Source organism: Papilio polytes, unplaced genomic scaffold (genome assembly GCF_000836215.1).
Source record: "Papilio polytes unplaced genomic scaffold, Ppol_1.0 DF821956.1, whole genome shotgun sequence".
In the NCBI taxonomy this organism is placed as follows: domain Eukaryota; kingdom Metazoa; phylum Arthropoda; class Insecta; order Lepidoptera; family Papilionidae; genus Papilio; species Papilio polytes.
The window spans coordinates 2,873,943-2,885,550 of NW_013527248.1; the positions used below are offsets into that span (position 1 = coordinate 2,873,943).

Below are 11,608 nucleotides of genomic sequence, written 5' to 3' on the forward strand. Positions count from 1 at the left end.
CATAGAAAATTAAAGAATTGATTACATGATATATTGTACAGTAGCTGTGGAAACCAACGGTTTGTCTTTCATCAATTTGTTTTATTTTTATTATAAAAAAGCAAAAGTAAATCGTGTAATACACGCTTTCAAATATCTTGGCGTTAATGCACTTGTGAGATGTTTTGAAGCAAGATATTTGAAACCCTACAATAAGGAATACAGTTTGGGTATAAATTGAAACTACATTTATACAAATGCATTTATTATTAAATTGGGTATTGAATCAGTTTTTTATATAATTCGCCGAATACAGCCAATCCATTGAAATACAAGGATAGATTACACAACATCCATCCTTATTGGAACTTATTATATTCAGGCACTTCAAACAGAAATTTCTCATGTGTCAATAAATTAAACTATTTAACTTACAGAATATAAACGATTTTTTTTTTCAATCTATATTACGCTTAAATTAAGATCTTGACAGACGACATTTTGGGTAAACGGTGTTCAAAATCGGAATTATACATTTTAATGCTTTTATTCTGTGAAAATAATTAAACACGTCTAGATATTGTAACAAGTGCAAATCTTTCTGTTAAGAAACCGTTTGAATTCAAAAAATATAACCTAAAAATGGTAGGGTAGATCTTAACCGAAATTCACCATTGAAGAGCACAGCACTTAATGTTATGATAAAAATGTTGTGAGGGTAGTTTGATAGAATTAAACTACATGAGGGTAGAAAGAACATTGGTATGGATAATGTATCATAAATGTCTAATGCTTAGAAATGGCTTTCATTATAGTTAAATAACATTACATTGGCTTTCATCAACAACACTATTTCAAACTGTCAAAATTCAGCAACAGATCTCGAAAAGACCAATTGTGCTTAAAATGTGGAATACTTCTTAGTAATTATGTACAATTCGTGATTGGGAAACAAAAATGTTGTTTTTTATACTTAAATAACAAGGAAACCTTGTGGCAATAGTACTAATTGAGATTTACTGGCTAATAAAGTGATTCGGCATTCGATGAACGTGGTTTCTTGATCTTCTCCAAGTTCTTGATGACGATGTCGTGCAAGGAGCAGTAGCGGTTGCGGATCTCGCACATCACAAGCCAAAGTGACAAATATTCTTTCTCATCTAATTCCTGGAACATATAATTATGTTATTCATCCATCCATCCATAACAAGTACATAGAACTTCGATCTCGCGGAATTTAAAAAACTAAATATGGCCTATCTTACTTAGTAATAAAGTAGTTTTTTTAGTGGAAAAGTTTTAGAATTGGCCTATCAGTTTTAAAGACCACTTTTTTCCTTATTAGTAACTAGCTGTTCCCATCCGCATGAAATTATAAAATTTTATTTTATTGTTTACATTTGTCAAATTACAAATGTCAAAACGACATGACATGATGACAACCTTGCTTCCTTGATATTGGCATCAACTTATGGTCTCTTTCCCACATTAGGGTTTTTATCCAAAATATTTACCCCTAGTTATAAAAAAATAAAAAAAGGGTTATTCAAAAATATATTGTAATTGCTGACATCTTAGGCAACAAAGAAGTGTGTGTTTACGCTTTATTATAATAGTATAGAATATAGATATAGATATAACTACATAAGTATAGATAAATTTAGTATAGATATAGATTAGAATAGCAAACTTCAGCTTATACTATAGCTTATATTGACCCACTCAGTGAAAAGAATTAGAGCTAATTTGAGAATAGTCTAAATTATACAACTCCTAGCTTTTGCTCGGAAAATTGTCCGCAAAGTAAAAATTCAAGTAGTAATACTATCCTAATAGCTTATTACTAAGTGATAATGTAGACTTTTAGGTAGTAGTTTTTAGTTTACTCATTACATACAAGAGTACAAATTTATGTGCCTAGGCAGATGTTTGTTAGAATGAATCTCCACAAAGACTCAATGGATCTCAATGAAATTTGGCATAGATGTAGAAGTTTTTTTTAATTCCGCGCGAACAGAGTCGTGGACAATATGTAGTACATAAAATATTAAATTATAAGACTTACTCTGACTGCTCGTCTGTAATCTTCAATATGTGGGTATTTAGCGACTTTGGAAACAATCTTTGCTCTTGAAATGAAGTATCTAGAGATTTGGTCAAAGAATGCAGCTGCCTCCGACTCTACAGATTGAATTTCAGCCAGCGTATCCTCTTGTATTGACACACCAAAGTTATTGCCATCTTCTATTTTTGGAATCATAAATGAAATCCACATTTTCAGCTGAAATTGTTTTAGAAAAGTTTAAGATAGATTGAATAGCAAAATACTATTAATTATCACTATAAAATGATTTTAAATAGACATAACTTTGTTTAATAAATGCAAAATTAACTACAGGTGATTCCTATGTTTGTACAGACCATTCACATTGAAAGTTAAACACAATTTCCAACTGTATTTAAAAAAAAAGACTATTAAATAATTAAAGTCTATAATCTCATAATTCTATCCATCCATTTTCATACATACTTGCTAAAAACTGGACTGTTAATTGACTAATAATAAAAGAACATAATTAAAATTAAATCTTAGGATTAAATTTAACATAATTTTGAGAAAAATGGGTTTTTAAATGTACTTACCAAATTAGAATCCTCGACCAGTTCTCTGATGTGTGGCTTAACTAAATGGATAAGGTCGCTGAGTGGTTTATTGCAAGGTACAGTTCCATTTGGCAAGGCAAACACTTTTGTGCCATCTATTGTGGAATTGCTGGAATTGTCAGATGAATCTACTCTTGCACGCTTTGCATTTGGCTCATTCAATGTTATTGGCTGTGGAACTGGAATGTTTAAGTCCTGGAATAGAAAAGAATTAAAAAATAAAAGTAAATAGCCAAATGGTCCATCTGGGCTATGTTTTAGATCTATGACAAACATCAAGATCTGTTAAAACTTTCCAGAGATAACTTCAACATCTAGATAACAAATATGCATCTATACTTTCAGATTTATAATATTAAGTTACTAGTAAGATTAGAATTCATACATTCAGTATGTAATCTGTGTTGTGGGAATTGTGGGACACTCTGTTATCCTATGCTGACCGTAGACATTTTATAATTCTAACAAGTAATTGAAGAAAAAAAATAAAGTGAGTTGGCTGTGCAGTAAAATCTCATTGTGAAAAGAAAATTCTCAATGTTCACTATGCTTAATTATTAAGTTAGAAAAATAATTCTAATATTAAGTAATCTATTAAAATTATATTTTATGAACAAAAATATGCAAATACAATATTTTGAAATTTTAGAAGAGACATTTTAGTTATTTTTGCAATAGTATTTTTATTTTAAATATTTAACGTTTAATATTTGCAGTAAATAATCGTAAATTGCAACAGTCGTATTTCAAAATAATTTTATTCTGTTGCTATGCTGCTGCAGAGCATTCGTTCGTAAGCGTTTAATGGCGCCTTACACGTATAAATATGCGCATTTCGTTCATAAGCAATATACTCAGTTAAAAGTTTATGTTTTTAGACGAGTAATATAATACCAAATGGTAAAAAAAGAAGAAGCCATTACCTGATGGACATCTGCTAAATCACGATTTTGAAAGTTTGACGTTTCTAACAGCTCATTTAACAGCACTATCTTTTCTGGAAATCCTTTTATAATTAAGTGCTCAGCTTTCTGCTTCAAGGAGTCTTTGTATTCCTGGACCTGGAAAACAACATTTCATAAGGCGTAAGATACTTAAAAACATTTATAATATCAATTTGTAGTAAACGTCACATACAACGCTGGCTTCGCCGAGACCCATGGCTGCTCAATTGAGGTTATGTTGACTTTTACTTTTAACTTATAAGTCACCACAAAAATTTAATCTAAAATGGTAATTCGTATCAAAAGCTTTACAAAACTGGAATTTTAACAGAACTTAGACGTATACTTTAACGCAAAACTCGGCTGCCTGCTCGGTCACTTCACTGTTCACCACTCGTGTCAAAATTTAAAGGAAAATAACAATATAATGTAGGTATACGGATTACCTTTTTCGTAACGTCTGTCATTATTTTAAGATGTTTTAATTGGGACCAAGTATACTTAAATCCCTTAAGTTATAAAGTAAATTGAAATTCACGAAACTTCTTTACTTAAGTTCTACAATTCGGTGTGCGCTTGAATGAATGTATAAGTGTATAAATCGGATGCGTTCACAGTTTATATTGAAACGTTCTGTAATTATTAAAATATCAAAAGAAAGAAATATCCTACCACGTCTAAGATTTTTTCTAAAGTACTATTATTTTCCATTTTAATTAAAATTAAGCGCAATCGGTGACAGTAAGATTGTTCACATACTTTTTAATTTTTTTTAAATGTCTTTCAAATATTTTATGACTATGATGTGAGATCAAATAGGTAATAATTAAGTTTGCATTCAAAGTCTGCTTTTATTAATTTTTAAATGCATTTATATAAGAATAATCTGTAACAGATTTTTATTTATAAAAACAGAAATAAAAATCATAACGGGAATTAACTTTCATCATTACTTTTTTCTTTTCACTTTGCAAACATCAATAACATATTAAGTTATTAACAGTAGGAAGTTTTAGCGGCTGCTAAAATAAACAAAGAGAAATCGTCGTTCTTTCAACGAAAGAAAGCAAGGGAGACTTGTTTTGGGAATGTTGACCTTCGGTTACGTGGGTCGTCTTCTATTTTTATAATTTGTGGTTCTACACAGTACAATGCTATTTGTACCATTTAATATTTTAGTAATAGTATTGAAAATAGCAATCTTGGTTACAAAAAAGGATTAAATTGGTAAATACATTTAACATAGAAATAGATCCGTTTAACTGAAAAGCTATGAATTGTTTTTAAACGAAATTATTTCTAAAACGTACTCTTTGCCAATTTTGTAGACATTATTCTTTGTTATTAAGCCGTCACTGTCAGAGTGACATTTGACCTCAATCGTCCCACAATTTTTAATTTTATATTGAAATTGAAATTTATGACGAATCTATGAATTAAACAATGTCTACTTTTAAATTTAATTTTTTGGGTATTTCGGACAATGAAAAAACAGAGGGTAATAAATGATTGCTATTTAATCTCAATGAATGGATGTTTTTAAAGTGAAATCAAACATAATAAACGTGCACTGTAGGTTATTTTGTCAACAAAATGTTCATATGAGTGTGCAAATTAATTTTTAAATGTACTTAAACTAAGTAAAAGTGTTTGTTTCAATTTGGATTAAATAATGTTACAGATAAAAATGAAGAAATCAAGTGGTTTGAATGTGAAGAGATTATACCGAACAAGCAAATAGATGATTTAGACGATATTGTGGTTCATGCAAAGATGTTTGTATGCGATGATGTTGAAATAGGGCATGTTAGTAGCTGTGATAAACTATTTTCTAGTGGAGATTATCAATTTAATGCATTAGAATTAGCTGAAAAGGAGCACAGTGATTTGATTGCTGGCAAATATGAAGGTTTGTTCCAAATACCTCATTACTCCCTCAACCTAAGAAAGAATTGTAAAATTTCACTTATCTTTTTAAGCTTATTATTTATGTAAACAGATTTTATCTTACCATATGTACTTGCTTTTTTTATTACTTTTGCCCCATCTGTATGTATTTTTTTAATAAGTTACAAGTATTTTGTTATTCAATAGCATTCTATACACATAAATATAGACAATGTGGGTGAGGTTAAATTGAATTATGATCGCTATTATTGTATTCCAGGAGGTTTTAAAGTGTGGGAATGCACAAGTGACATTATTAAGTATTTAATAGATACAGATATCAATTTTAAAGGAGCGAAAGTACTAGATTTAGGATGTGGTGTAGGCATCCTGGGTATCTATGCATTACAAAATGACTCAATAGTAACATTTCAAGATTATGTAAGTAGATGATGAATTTTTCATTATTGGAATGTACAAAAGTATGCAAGTAAAAAAATACTTTAAACAGTAAATTAGCACATAAAATATCAGAGGAATATTTTAAGTGTTAATTTACTATTTATGTTGCTTGTATGAATGTAATTTTATCATACAATTGAGTGCAGCATAACAAGTTAATGATTTGTTTTAAATAATACCTTTTATAGGTAAATATTAAAACAATATGTCATTGAGTTTTATTTTACAGAACAAGGAAATAATAGAGTGTGTTACAATACCAAGTGTGCTTCTAAACATTGAAAAAGAACAAAGACAGGAGATAATAAAAAAATGCAAATTTTATTCCGGAGATTGGGCATCATTTGATAAGAAATTAACAAACACTGATGTTTATGATTTTATTTTAACCTCAGAAACAATTTATAATGAGAAAAATTATGAGAAACTTACAAATATATTCTTGAATAGGTTAAGCAAAGATAGCAGTGCATATGTTGGAGCAAAAACATGTTATTTTGGTGTCGGAGGAGGAATGAGACAGTTCGAAATGTACATACAAAAAACTGGTCTATTAAATAGCGAAGTTGTATGGAAAAGTTCTGGTGGTATACAGAGGGAAATTTTAAAAATAAAAAGAATATAGAAGTGCATTTGTTTTATTTAAAAATTAAAATTATGATTGCATTATATCTTTAACAATTTAACATTAATTGTGACCTAATTTTTTCTATTATTATGTAAAATAACAAAATGGAAGACATCAATATCTCTTACCATAATTATTCTTTTCATGATTTATGGTGATAATCTCTGATAAACCCAACCATCATCCCCTTCATGAAGCAGTTTTCCATCAACTACTTCCCCTTCTGTTGGTTTTCTGAACTTTATTCTATCATGCAGTCGATCCCGTTGGCCTTGCCAAAACTCTACAGCTCTGGGACGTATTATGTAACCACCCCTGAAAACATTCTTCCATTATCTATACTAACATAATGAGGAAATACTCAAATTATTTAAATGTTTGTGAGAAATAATTATAAATAATTATTTAACGGCAATTACGTTTATTTTTCCGGCGGTGGCACCGACTAGTATCGAACCCATCGCTGATCCATCTTGACTGAGTCAGTGCGTGGTGCGACGCGACCGCGAAACAACCCCATTAACACTCGCTCTGAAGATGGACCCTTGATAGTTGTCTGATACTAGTTGGTGCCTCCACTAGAAAAATAGACGTGAGTAATAGCCATGATAATGCAATAATGAGTTAATTCAAAAAGTACTGGACTGAAAAATTTAATAAAAAGTGTGTATTCACCAATAACTTGGCTTAGGAATTTCTTTCTCTGGTATCATGTATTCTGCCTCCAATTTTCTCTCTCTTTCACAGAGGACATCCCTTGATTCAATTGGTGTGCTTTGGTAGCTCGCACAAGCTGCAACTTGACTTGGGACTGGTCTTGAATGGAAGTACTTAGTGGATTCTTCTTCAGAAAGCTTTTCTACATAACCTTCAATTCTTACAGATCTATTTAAGACCTCCCAATAAAATGTTGCTGCTACATTTGGATTTTCACTCTGAAATTTTAATTATGATGTTTATGTACATTTATTTATCTACACAATAATCATGAATTGATTACGTGCACTTGCTTATTACATATTCCCTTTAGTTTGCATTGAAGACTTTAGAAGGATTTGTAATGCTTTTTTGTGATTGGCCCATATTTCTCCTTTATATTATTATAGATATCTATTTGTAGTATTCAAGCGAAAAGTTTAACTAACCATCTCTTTAGCTTTTCTGCTCTCATAATTTGTGAAAAATTTAAATCCATCTTTACCATAACCTTTGCATAATACAAATCTTGCGGATGGATATCCATTTCTGCAAATATACATTTATGTTAGTATGATTTAGAGTATAAGTATAAGTATAAGAAGAAGAGTATAATATAAGATAATATACCTTGATACAGTGGCCAAACACATTGCATTGGGTTCTAAAATTTCTTTCCTACTACATGCTTCTTCAAACCATGCTTTAAATTGCCCAAATGGTTCTTTAGACACTAAATGTTTCTCCAGGAATGTATCATCCTTATCTTTATATTTAATTCTCATACCTTAAAAAGAAAATACGTTATTAATATGCAAATTAGGGAGTAACAAGTAAACATGAAAAAAATCACAATACCTCCAATGTCGATACTCATATTGCGTAAAAGGTCTTTTCTCGTGAGTAAGTTTCGCAGACGAATTATACCCATGCGCTTGACAATACTATTAAAAAGAGCTTGTACGCTTTGCGATTATAGGATAATTAATTTTTTGTATCAAAGATTTTTTAAAATTTTTCTCACGTAACATTTATCTAAATAATTGCTATTGTTCACTAGAGTTGTTAAAAATATTATCAGAAACGAGATATTTAGATTTAAGTTAACAAAAACAATTTATAACACTATTTAAATACGATAATGTTGATAACAAGTTGATAACCTGAGATAAAATTGACATGACAGTGACAGGTTAAGAGTTTGACACATGCCAATGCTCGTTTAAAATGTAAATTTTTTAATGCATTTTCTTATCCGTCAAAAGTAGTGTACCAATCAGTAGTGTTCCTTATTTCAGTACAGTTAATAATTTTTGAAAATGTTTTGTTAAAAAATGTATTAAAGAATATTCCTAAATTCCTAATAATTCTAAACGAAACAAATAACGTCAAATGCATTTGACATGTTTTTTGTCACTTTAGTCAATTGTTTTGTCACGTCACATCATTGTCACGCAACGTCATATGATTGGAGACAAAACATATTGTATTTGCAAAAGTTTAATTTAGTTAAAGAAGATATTATAAAAAGCAATTATGGAATCGGAATCAGAAGTTATTAAGGAAAAAATTCACACAGAACCTATATTGAATGACCCAAGATACATAACCTTACTGAGTGTTATAGTACTTATTTTCACATTTTGTAAGTATTTCAAGATTTGTAACATGAACCAGTAGCAATAATCAAACTTTATGTTTTATTAATATAAAATTTTTGATTTTTACAGTGTTTTGGTGGTGTTTCTCACGACGCCGACATCTGCGAAGATCAGTTCTTCTCACTGGTTTGTCGGATTCTGGGAAAACGCTGCTGTTTGTGAGATTGGCATACTCACAGTATAGACAGACATTCACTTCTATGAGGGAAAATGTTGAGGATTATTTCACTTCTAATGTGAGTTTTATGTACTATATTTCACAAACACATGGTTATAAACAAAGACTATTTCCTTGTATTGAAATAAAAGTATAAACATTTAAATAGGTATATTAAGCATATATTTTTATAATTTCAGAAAACATTGAAGATTGTAGACCTGCCAGGTCAAGAGAGGCTAAGAAATAAGTTCTTTGATCAGTACAAGAATAGTGCAAAGGCTATTGTGTATGTTGTCGACTCTGTGACTATACAAAAGGAGATACGAGATGTTGCAGAGTAAGTTAAAAACATCAAGAAATCTAGAAATACTATTGAACATGTGTTTACTAGTTATTTTATATTGAAATTGTCAGAATGTAATTGTAAATATTCACAGCCACACAACATACCATTTTCTGAAGAAACAGATTTAGAAAGGCAAAGTTATTTAATCTAGTAGCCAAAGTTAAACTAAATTATGACAATTGACTTTTGCCTTATCACTGCAGTGGTCTTGACATATTTCTTTTAATTTTCTTAACTACATATACAGAACTAACTGTAATAGCATCTCTCATTGGCTGACTTTTTTTTTATTGGGAGTTCTTTGTTTAAAGGCATTGTCCATTTTTCAGATATTTGTATACAATTCTCTTGGACCCTGTTATTCAGAGCAACTGCCCTCCTCTCCTAATATTATGTAACAAGCAGGATCAGCCGATGGCAAAAGGAAGTCAGGTTATAAAGAGCTTATTGGAAAAAGAACTGTAAGTACACATGTGGCGTTTAAATTTTTTATTTATAGAAAAAAAATCCCTTCACTGCTGAATGCTTGTGTAGTATAATTACAGAAGGAAACAAGCCATCTATTGTTAAAGTGTTAGTTCTACTATTGAAAAAGCTAAAAACCACAATTCTTCACATTATTGTTACTTGATGATAGCTGGTCAGTCAATATTGCTATTTTTTTTTATAATATAAGGTGGCAAATGAGCAAGCAGCCACCTGAATCCATTTAAGAAAAGGGTGGAAAGGGAAAAGAACTAAAATTAGAGCTCCTACACCACACTCATCAGACCAAATGCGGAGTTGTTTCCACTTGACGCCTGTCTTGTGTGGTCGTGGTATTACACTGTGCCAGCCGACCCTGCAGTGCGAAGATGTTAAAGCAGACTCTACCACTATTAATTTCACTACCAATTCTTTTGTATTTGACATTTTATTAATTATGTGTACCAATTTTCATATTAATCTATTAACAAGCAAGATTATTTAAATTGTAAGGCTTGACCAATAGAGTATGTTTCATAAAACCTTTTAAAATAGTAATGTGTATTTTGTTTTCAGTAACTTGGTACGAGTGACCAAATCCAATCAGTTGCAATCAGTAGACCCGAACCAGTCAACCAGTTCAGTGTACCTCGGCAAACTCGGCAAGGACTTTGAGTTCTCTCATCTCAGCTGTCGTGTTGACGTAGCCGAGTGCTCGGCTAACACGGCTGATGACGACAACCCTACTGACATAAAGGCCCTACAAGACTGGATCTCAAAACTTTAGATTTAAGTTTTGCATTTAAATATTATTTTGCTTATACTCTTGTAAATTTAAAAGTCTGAACAAATTCGGCGTTGTATTTTGCTATTTGCATTAATAAAATGTTTTAAACATGTTTTATTTTGGTTTTATTTTCCCTTTCAAAATTGGAAGTTGAAATCAAAATGGGATAGGGATCAAAACAATCATAGACTAATCAAAACCAGACATGTTTTTATTACTAATTTTTCTATTTATCAGTTCAACTTTTATTATTACATTTATATGTAAAGCAGTAACTTGGGTACACTTTTTAAGTCACTTATTTTTTTTTTTAAGAATTACTGTCGTATTTTGGTGACATGGCGTATAACGCAGTACTAAGATTGAATGTCGATGGCTACAAAGGTAGAGGAAGACCGAAGAATGTATGGATGGATTGTGTGAAAAGGAGTGGATACGGCTGATAGAAATGTATGGAAGAGCTATGTGTTGTGCTTACCCTCCGAAGGTACAAGACCAGCTTGATGCGTATACACGCAGTTTTATAGCTTTAACATAATATATGATATAGCTGAAATCAAGAATAACATCTTTATACATGGAAAAAATTAGGCAATTCATCCAGTTGTCAATATCTATTGAACACTTCACCCTTAACCCTTCAATAAAATGGGTGTGCCAGAGATAAAAGACTGTAAGGAAACGCACTAATGACAGAGAGATGACATTGCAGCCAGAATACATACATTATTGATTATTCTAATTGTTGCTTTTGAATATTCATTTTTATAACGACCTGAATCGATAAATTCGATCATCTATTGTATCTGTAGAAGGGTTATCGGTTAAAGGGTTAAATGTCCTTTGTTATTAAATTCAATACAATCAAAGCAGAATTTTCGATTATGCAAAAAAGGTTATGCATATTCATGATTACCTCATTAATAACG

General features: G+C 30.7%; 4 protein-coding genes across 8 annotated transcripts; 2 read left to right on the forward strand and 2 right to left on the reverse strand.

Moving 5' to 3' along the window:
- Positions 1 to 227: 227 nt before the first annotated feature.
- Positions 228 to 4,340, reverse strand: LOC106107657 (proteasome activator complex subunit 3). 3 transcript variants are annotated; one of them, XM_013288618.1, is made up of 6 exons: positions 4,034 to 4,205; positions 3,781 to 3,868; positions 3,567 to 3,704; positions 2,623 to 2,838; positions 2,045 to 2,260; positions 228 to 1,146 (listed from the first exon to the last, which is right to left on the reverse strand). In XM_013288618.1, exons 2-6 carry the CDS (start codon positions 3,802 to 3,804, stop codon positions 1,003 to 1,005), a joined length of 738 nt encoding a protein of 245 aa, XP_013144072.1. In that variant the 5' UTR covers positions 3,805 to 3,868; positions 4,034 to 4,205; the 3' UTR covers positions 228 to 1,002. The 3 variants fall into 3 exon arrangements, with proteins under 3 accessions (XP_013144072.1, XP_013144071.1, XP_013144073.1); XM_013288617.1 differs by lacking the exons at positions 3,781 to 3,868; positions 4,034 to 4,205 and adding an exon at positions 4,260 to 4,340; XM_013288619.1 differs by lacking the exon at positions 3,781 to 3,868 and having other exon boundaries at positions 4,034 to 4,204.
- On the forward strand, positions 3,644 to 6,564 carry LOC106107656 (histidine protein methyltransferase 1 homolog). Of its 3 annotated transcripts, none has more exons than XM_013288616.1 (4): positions 3,644 to 3,728; positions 5,269 to 5,496; positions 5,755 to 5,915; positions 6,166 to 6,564. In XM_013288616.1, exons 2-4 carry the CDS (start codon positions 5,361 to 5,363, stop codon positions 6,559 to 6,561), a joined length of 693 nt encoding a protein of 230 aa, XP_013144070.1. In that variant the 5' UTR covers positions 3,644 to 3,728; positions 5,269 to 5,360; the 3' UTR covers positions 6,562 to 6,564. The 3 variants fall into 3 exon arrangements, with proteins under 3 accessions (XP_013144070.1, XP_013144068.1, XP_013144069.1); XM_013288614.1 differs by lacking the exon at positions 3,644 to 3,728 and adding an exon at positions 4,932 to 5,085; XM_013288615.1 differs by lacking the exon at positions 3,644 to 3,728 and adding an exon at positions 5,072 to 5,159.
- Positions 6,565 to 6,602: 38 nt separating this feature from the next.
- LOC106107557 (pyridoxine-5'-phosphate oxidase-like) lies at positions 6,603 to 8,316 on the reverse strand. Its single transcript, XM_013288434.1, has 5 exons — positions 8,119 to 8,316; positions 7,891 to 8,047; positions 7,710 to 7,809; positions 7,240 to 7,499; positions 6,603 to 6,879 (listed from the first exon to the last, which is right to left on the reverse strand). Exons 1-5 carry the CDS (start codon positions 8,189 to 8,191, stop codon positions 6,714 to 6,716), a joined length of 756 nt encoding a protein of 251 aa, XP_013143888.1. The 5' UTR covers positions 8,192 to 8,316; the 3' UTR covers positions 6,603 to 6,713.
- A 366-nt stretch (positions 8,317 to 8,682) lies between these two features.
- On the forward strand, positions 8,683 to 10,794 carry LOC106107552 (signal recognition particle receptor subunit beta). Its single transcript, XM_013288429.1, has 5 exons — positions 8,683 to 8,905; positions 8,991 to 9,157; positions 9,279 to 9,418; positions 9,757 to 9,888; positions 10,469 to 10,794. The coding sequence occupies exons 1-5, from the start codon at positions 8,797 to 8,799 to the stop codon at positions 10,677 to 10,679; spliced, it is 759 nt and encodes a 252-aa protein (XP_013143883.1). The 5' UTR covers positions 8,683 to 8,796; the 3' UTR covers positions 10,680 to 10,794.
- Positions 10,795 to 11,608: the final 814 nt, after the last annotated feature.

What these genes read in the sequence shown, in the direction of transcription:
- LOC106107657 (XM_013288617.1), bottom strand. Translation starts at nt 4,298, where the DNA reads ATGGAAAATAATAGTACTTTAGAAAAAATCTTAGACGTG. An exon ending in TAGAAAAAATCTTAGACGTG is followed by an intron (nt 3,705 to 4,259) that starts GTAGGATATTTC and finishes GTTGTTTTCCAG; the next exon opens with GTCCAGGAATACAAAGACTC. An exon ending in ATTTAGCAGATGTCCATCAG is followed by an intron (nt 2,839 to 3,566) that starts GTAATGGCTTCT and finishes TTTCTATTCCAG; the next exon opens with GACTTAAACATTCCAGTTCC.
- LOC106107656 (XM_013288614.1), top strand. Translation starts at nt 5,031, where the DNA reads ATGTCTACTTTTAAATTTAATTTTTTGGGTATTTCGGACAATGAAAAA. An exon ending in GGACAATGAAAAAACAGAGG is followed by an intron (nt 5,086 to 5,268) that starts GTAATAAATGAT and finishes ATAATGTTACAG; the next exon opens with ATAAAAATGAAGAAATCAAG. An exon ending in TAGTAACATTTCAAGATTAT is followed by an intron (nt 5,916 to 6,165) that starts GTAAGTAGATGA and finishes TTTATTTTACAG; the next exon opens with AACAAGGAAATAATAGAGTG.
- LOC106107557 (XM_013288434.1), bottom strand. Translation starts at nt 8,191, where the DNA reads ATGGGTATAATTCGTCTGCGAAACTTACTCACGAGAAAAGACCTTTTA. An exon ending in TGTTTGGCCACTGTATCAAG is followed by an intron (nt 7,810 to 7,890) that starts GTATATTATCTT and finishes GTATATTTGCAG; the next exon opens with AAATGGATATCCATCCGCAA. An exon ending in GCAGAAAAGCTAAAGAGATG is followed by an intron (nt 7,500 to 7,709) that starts GTTAGTTAAACT and finishes TTAAAATTTCAG; the next exon opens with AGTGAAAATCCAAATGTAGC.
- LOC106107552 (XM_013288429.1), top strand. Translation starts at nt 8,797, where the DNA reads ATGGAATCGGAATCAGAAGTTATTAAGGAAAAAATTCACACAGAACCT. An exon ending in AGGATTATTTCACTTCTAAT is followed by an intron (nt 9,158 to 9,278) that starts GTGAGTTTTATG and finishes TTATAATTTCAG; the next exon opens with AAAACATTGAAGATTGTAGA. An exon ending in GAGATACGAGATGTTGCAGA is followed by an intron (nt 9,419 to 9,756) that starts GTAAGTTAAAAA and finishes TCCATTTTTCAG; the next exon opens with ATATTTGTATACAATTCTCT.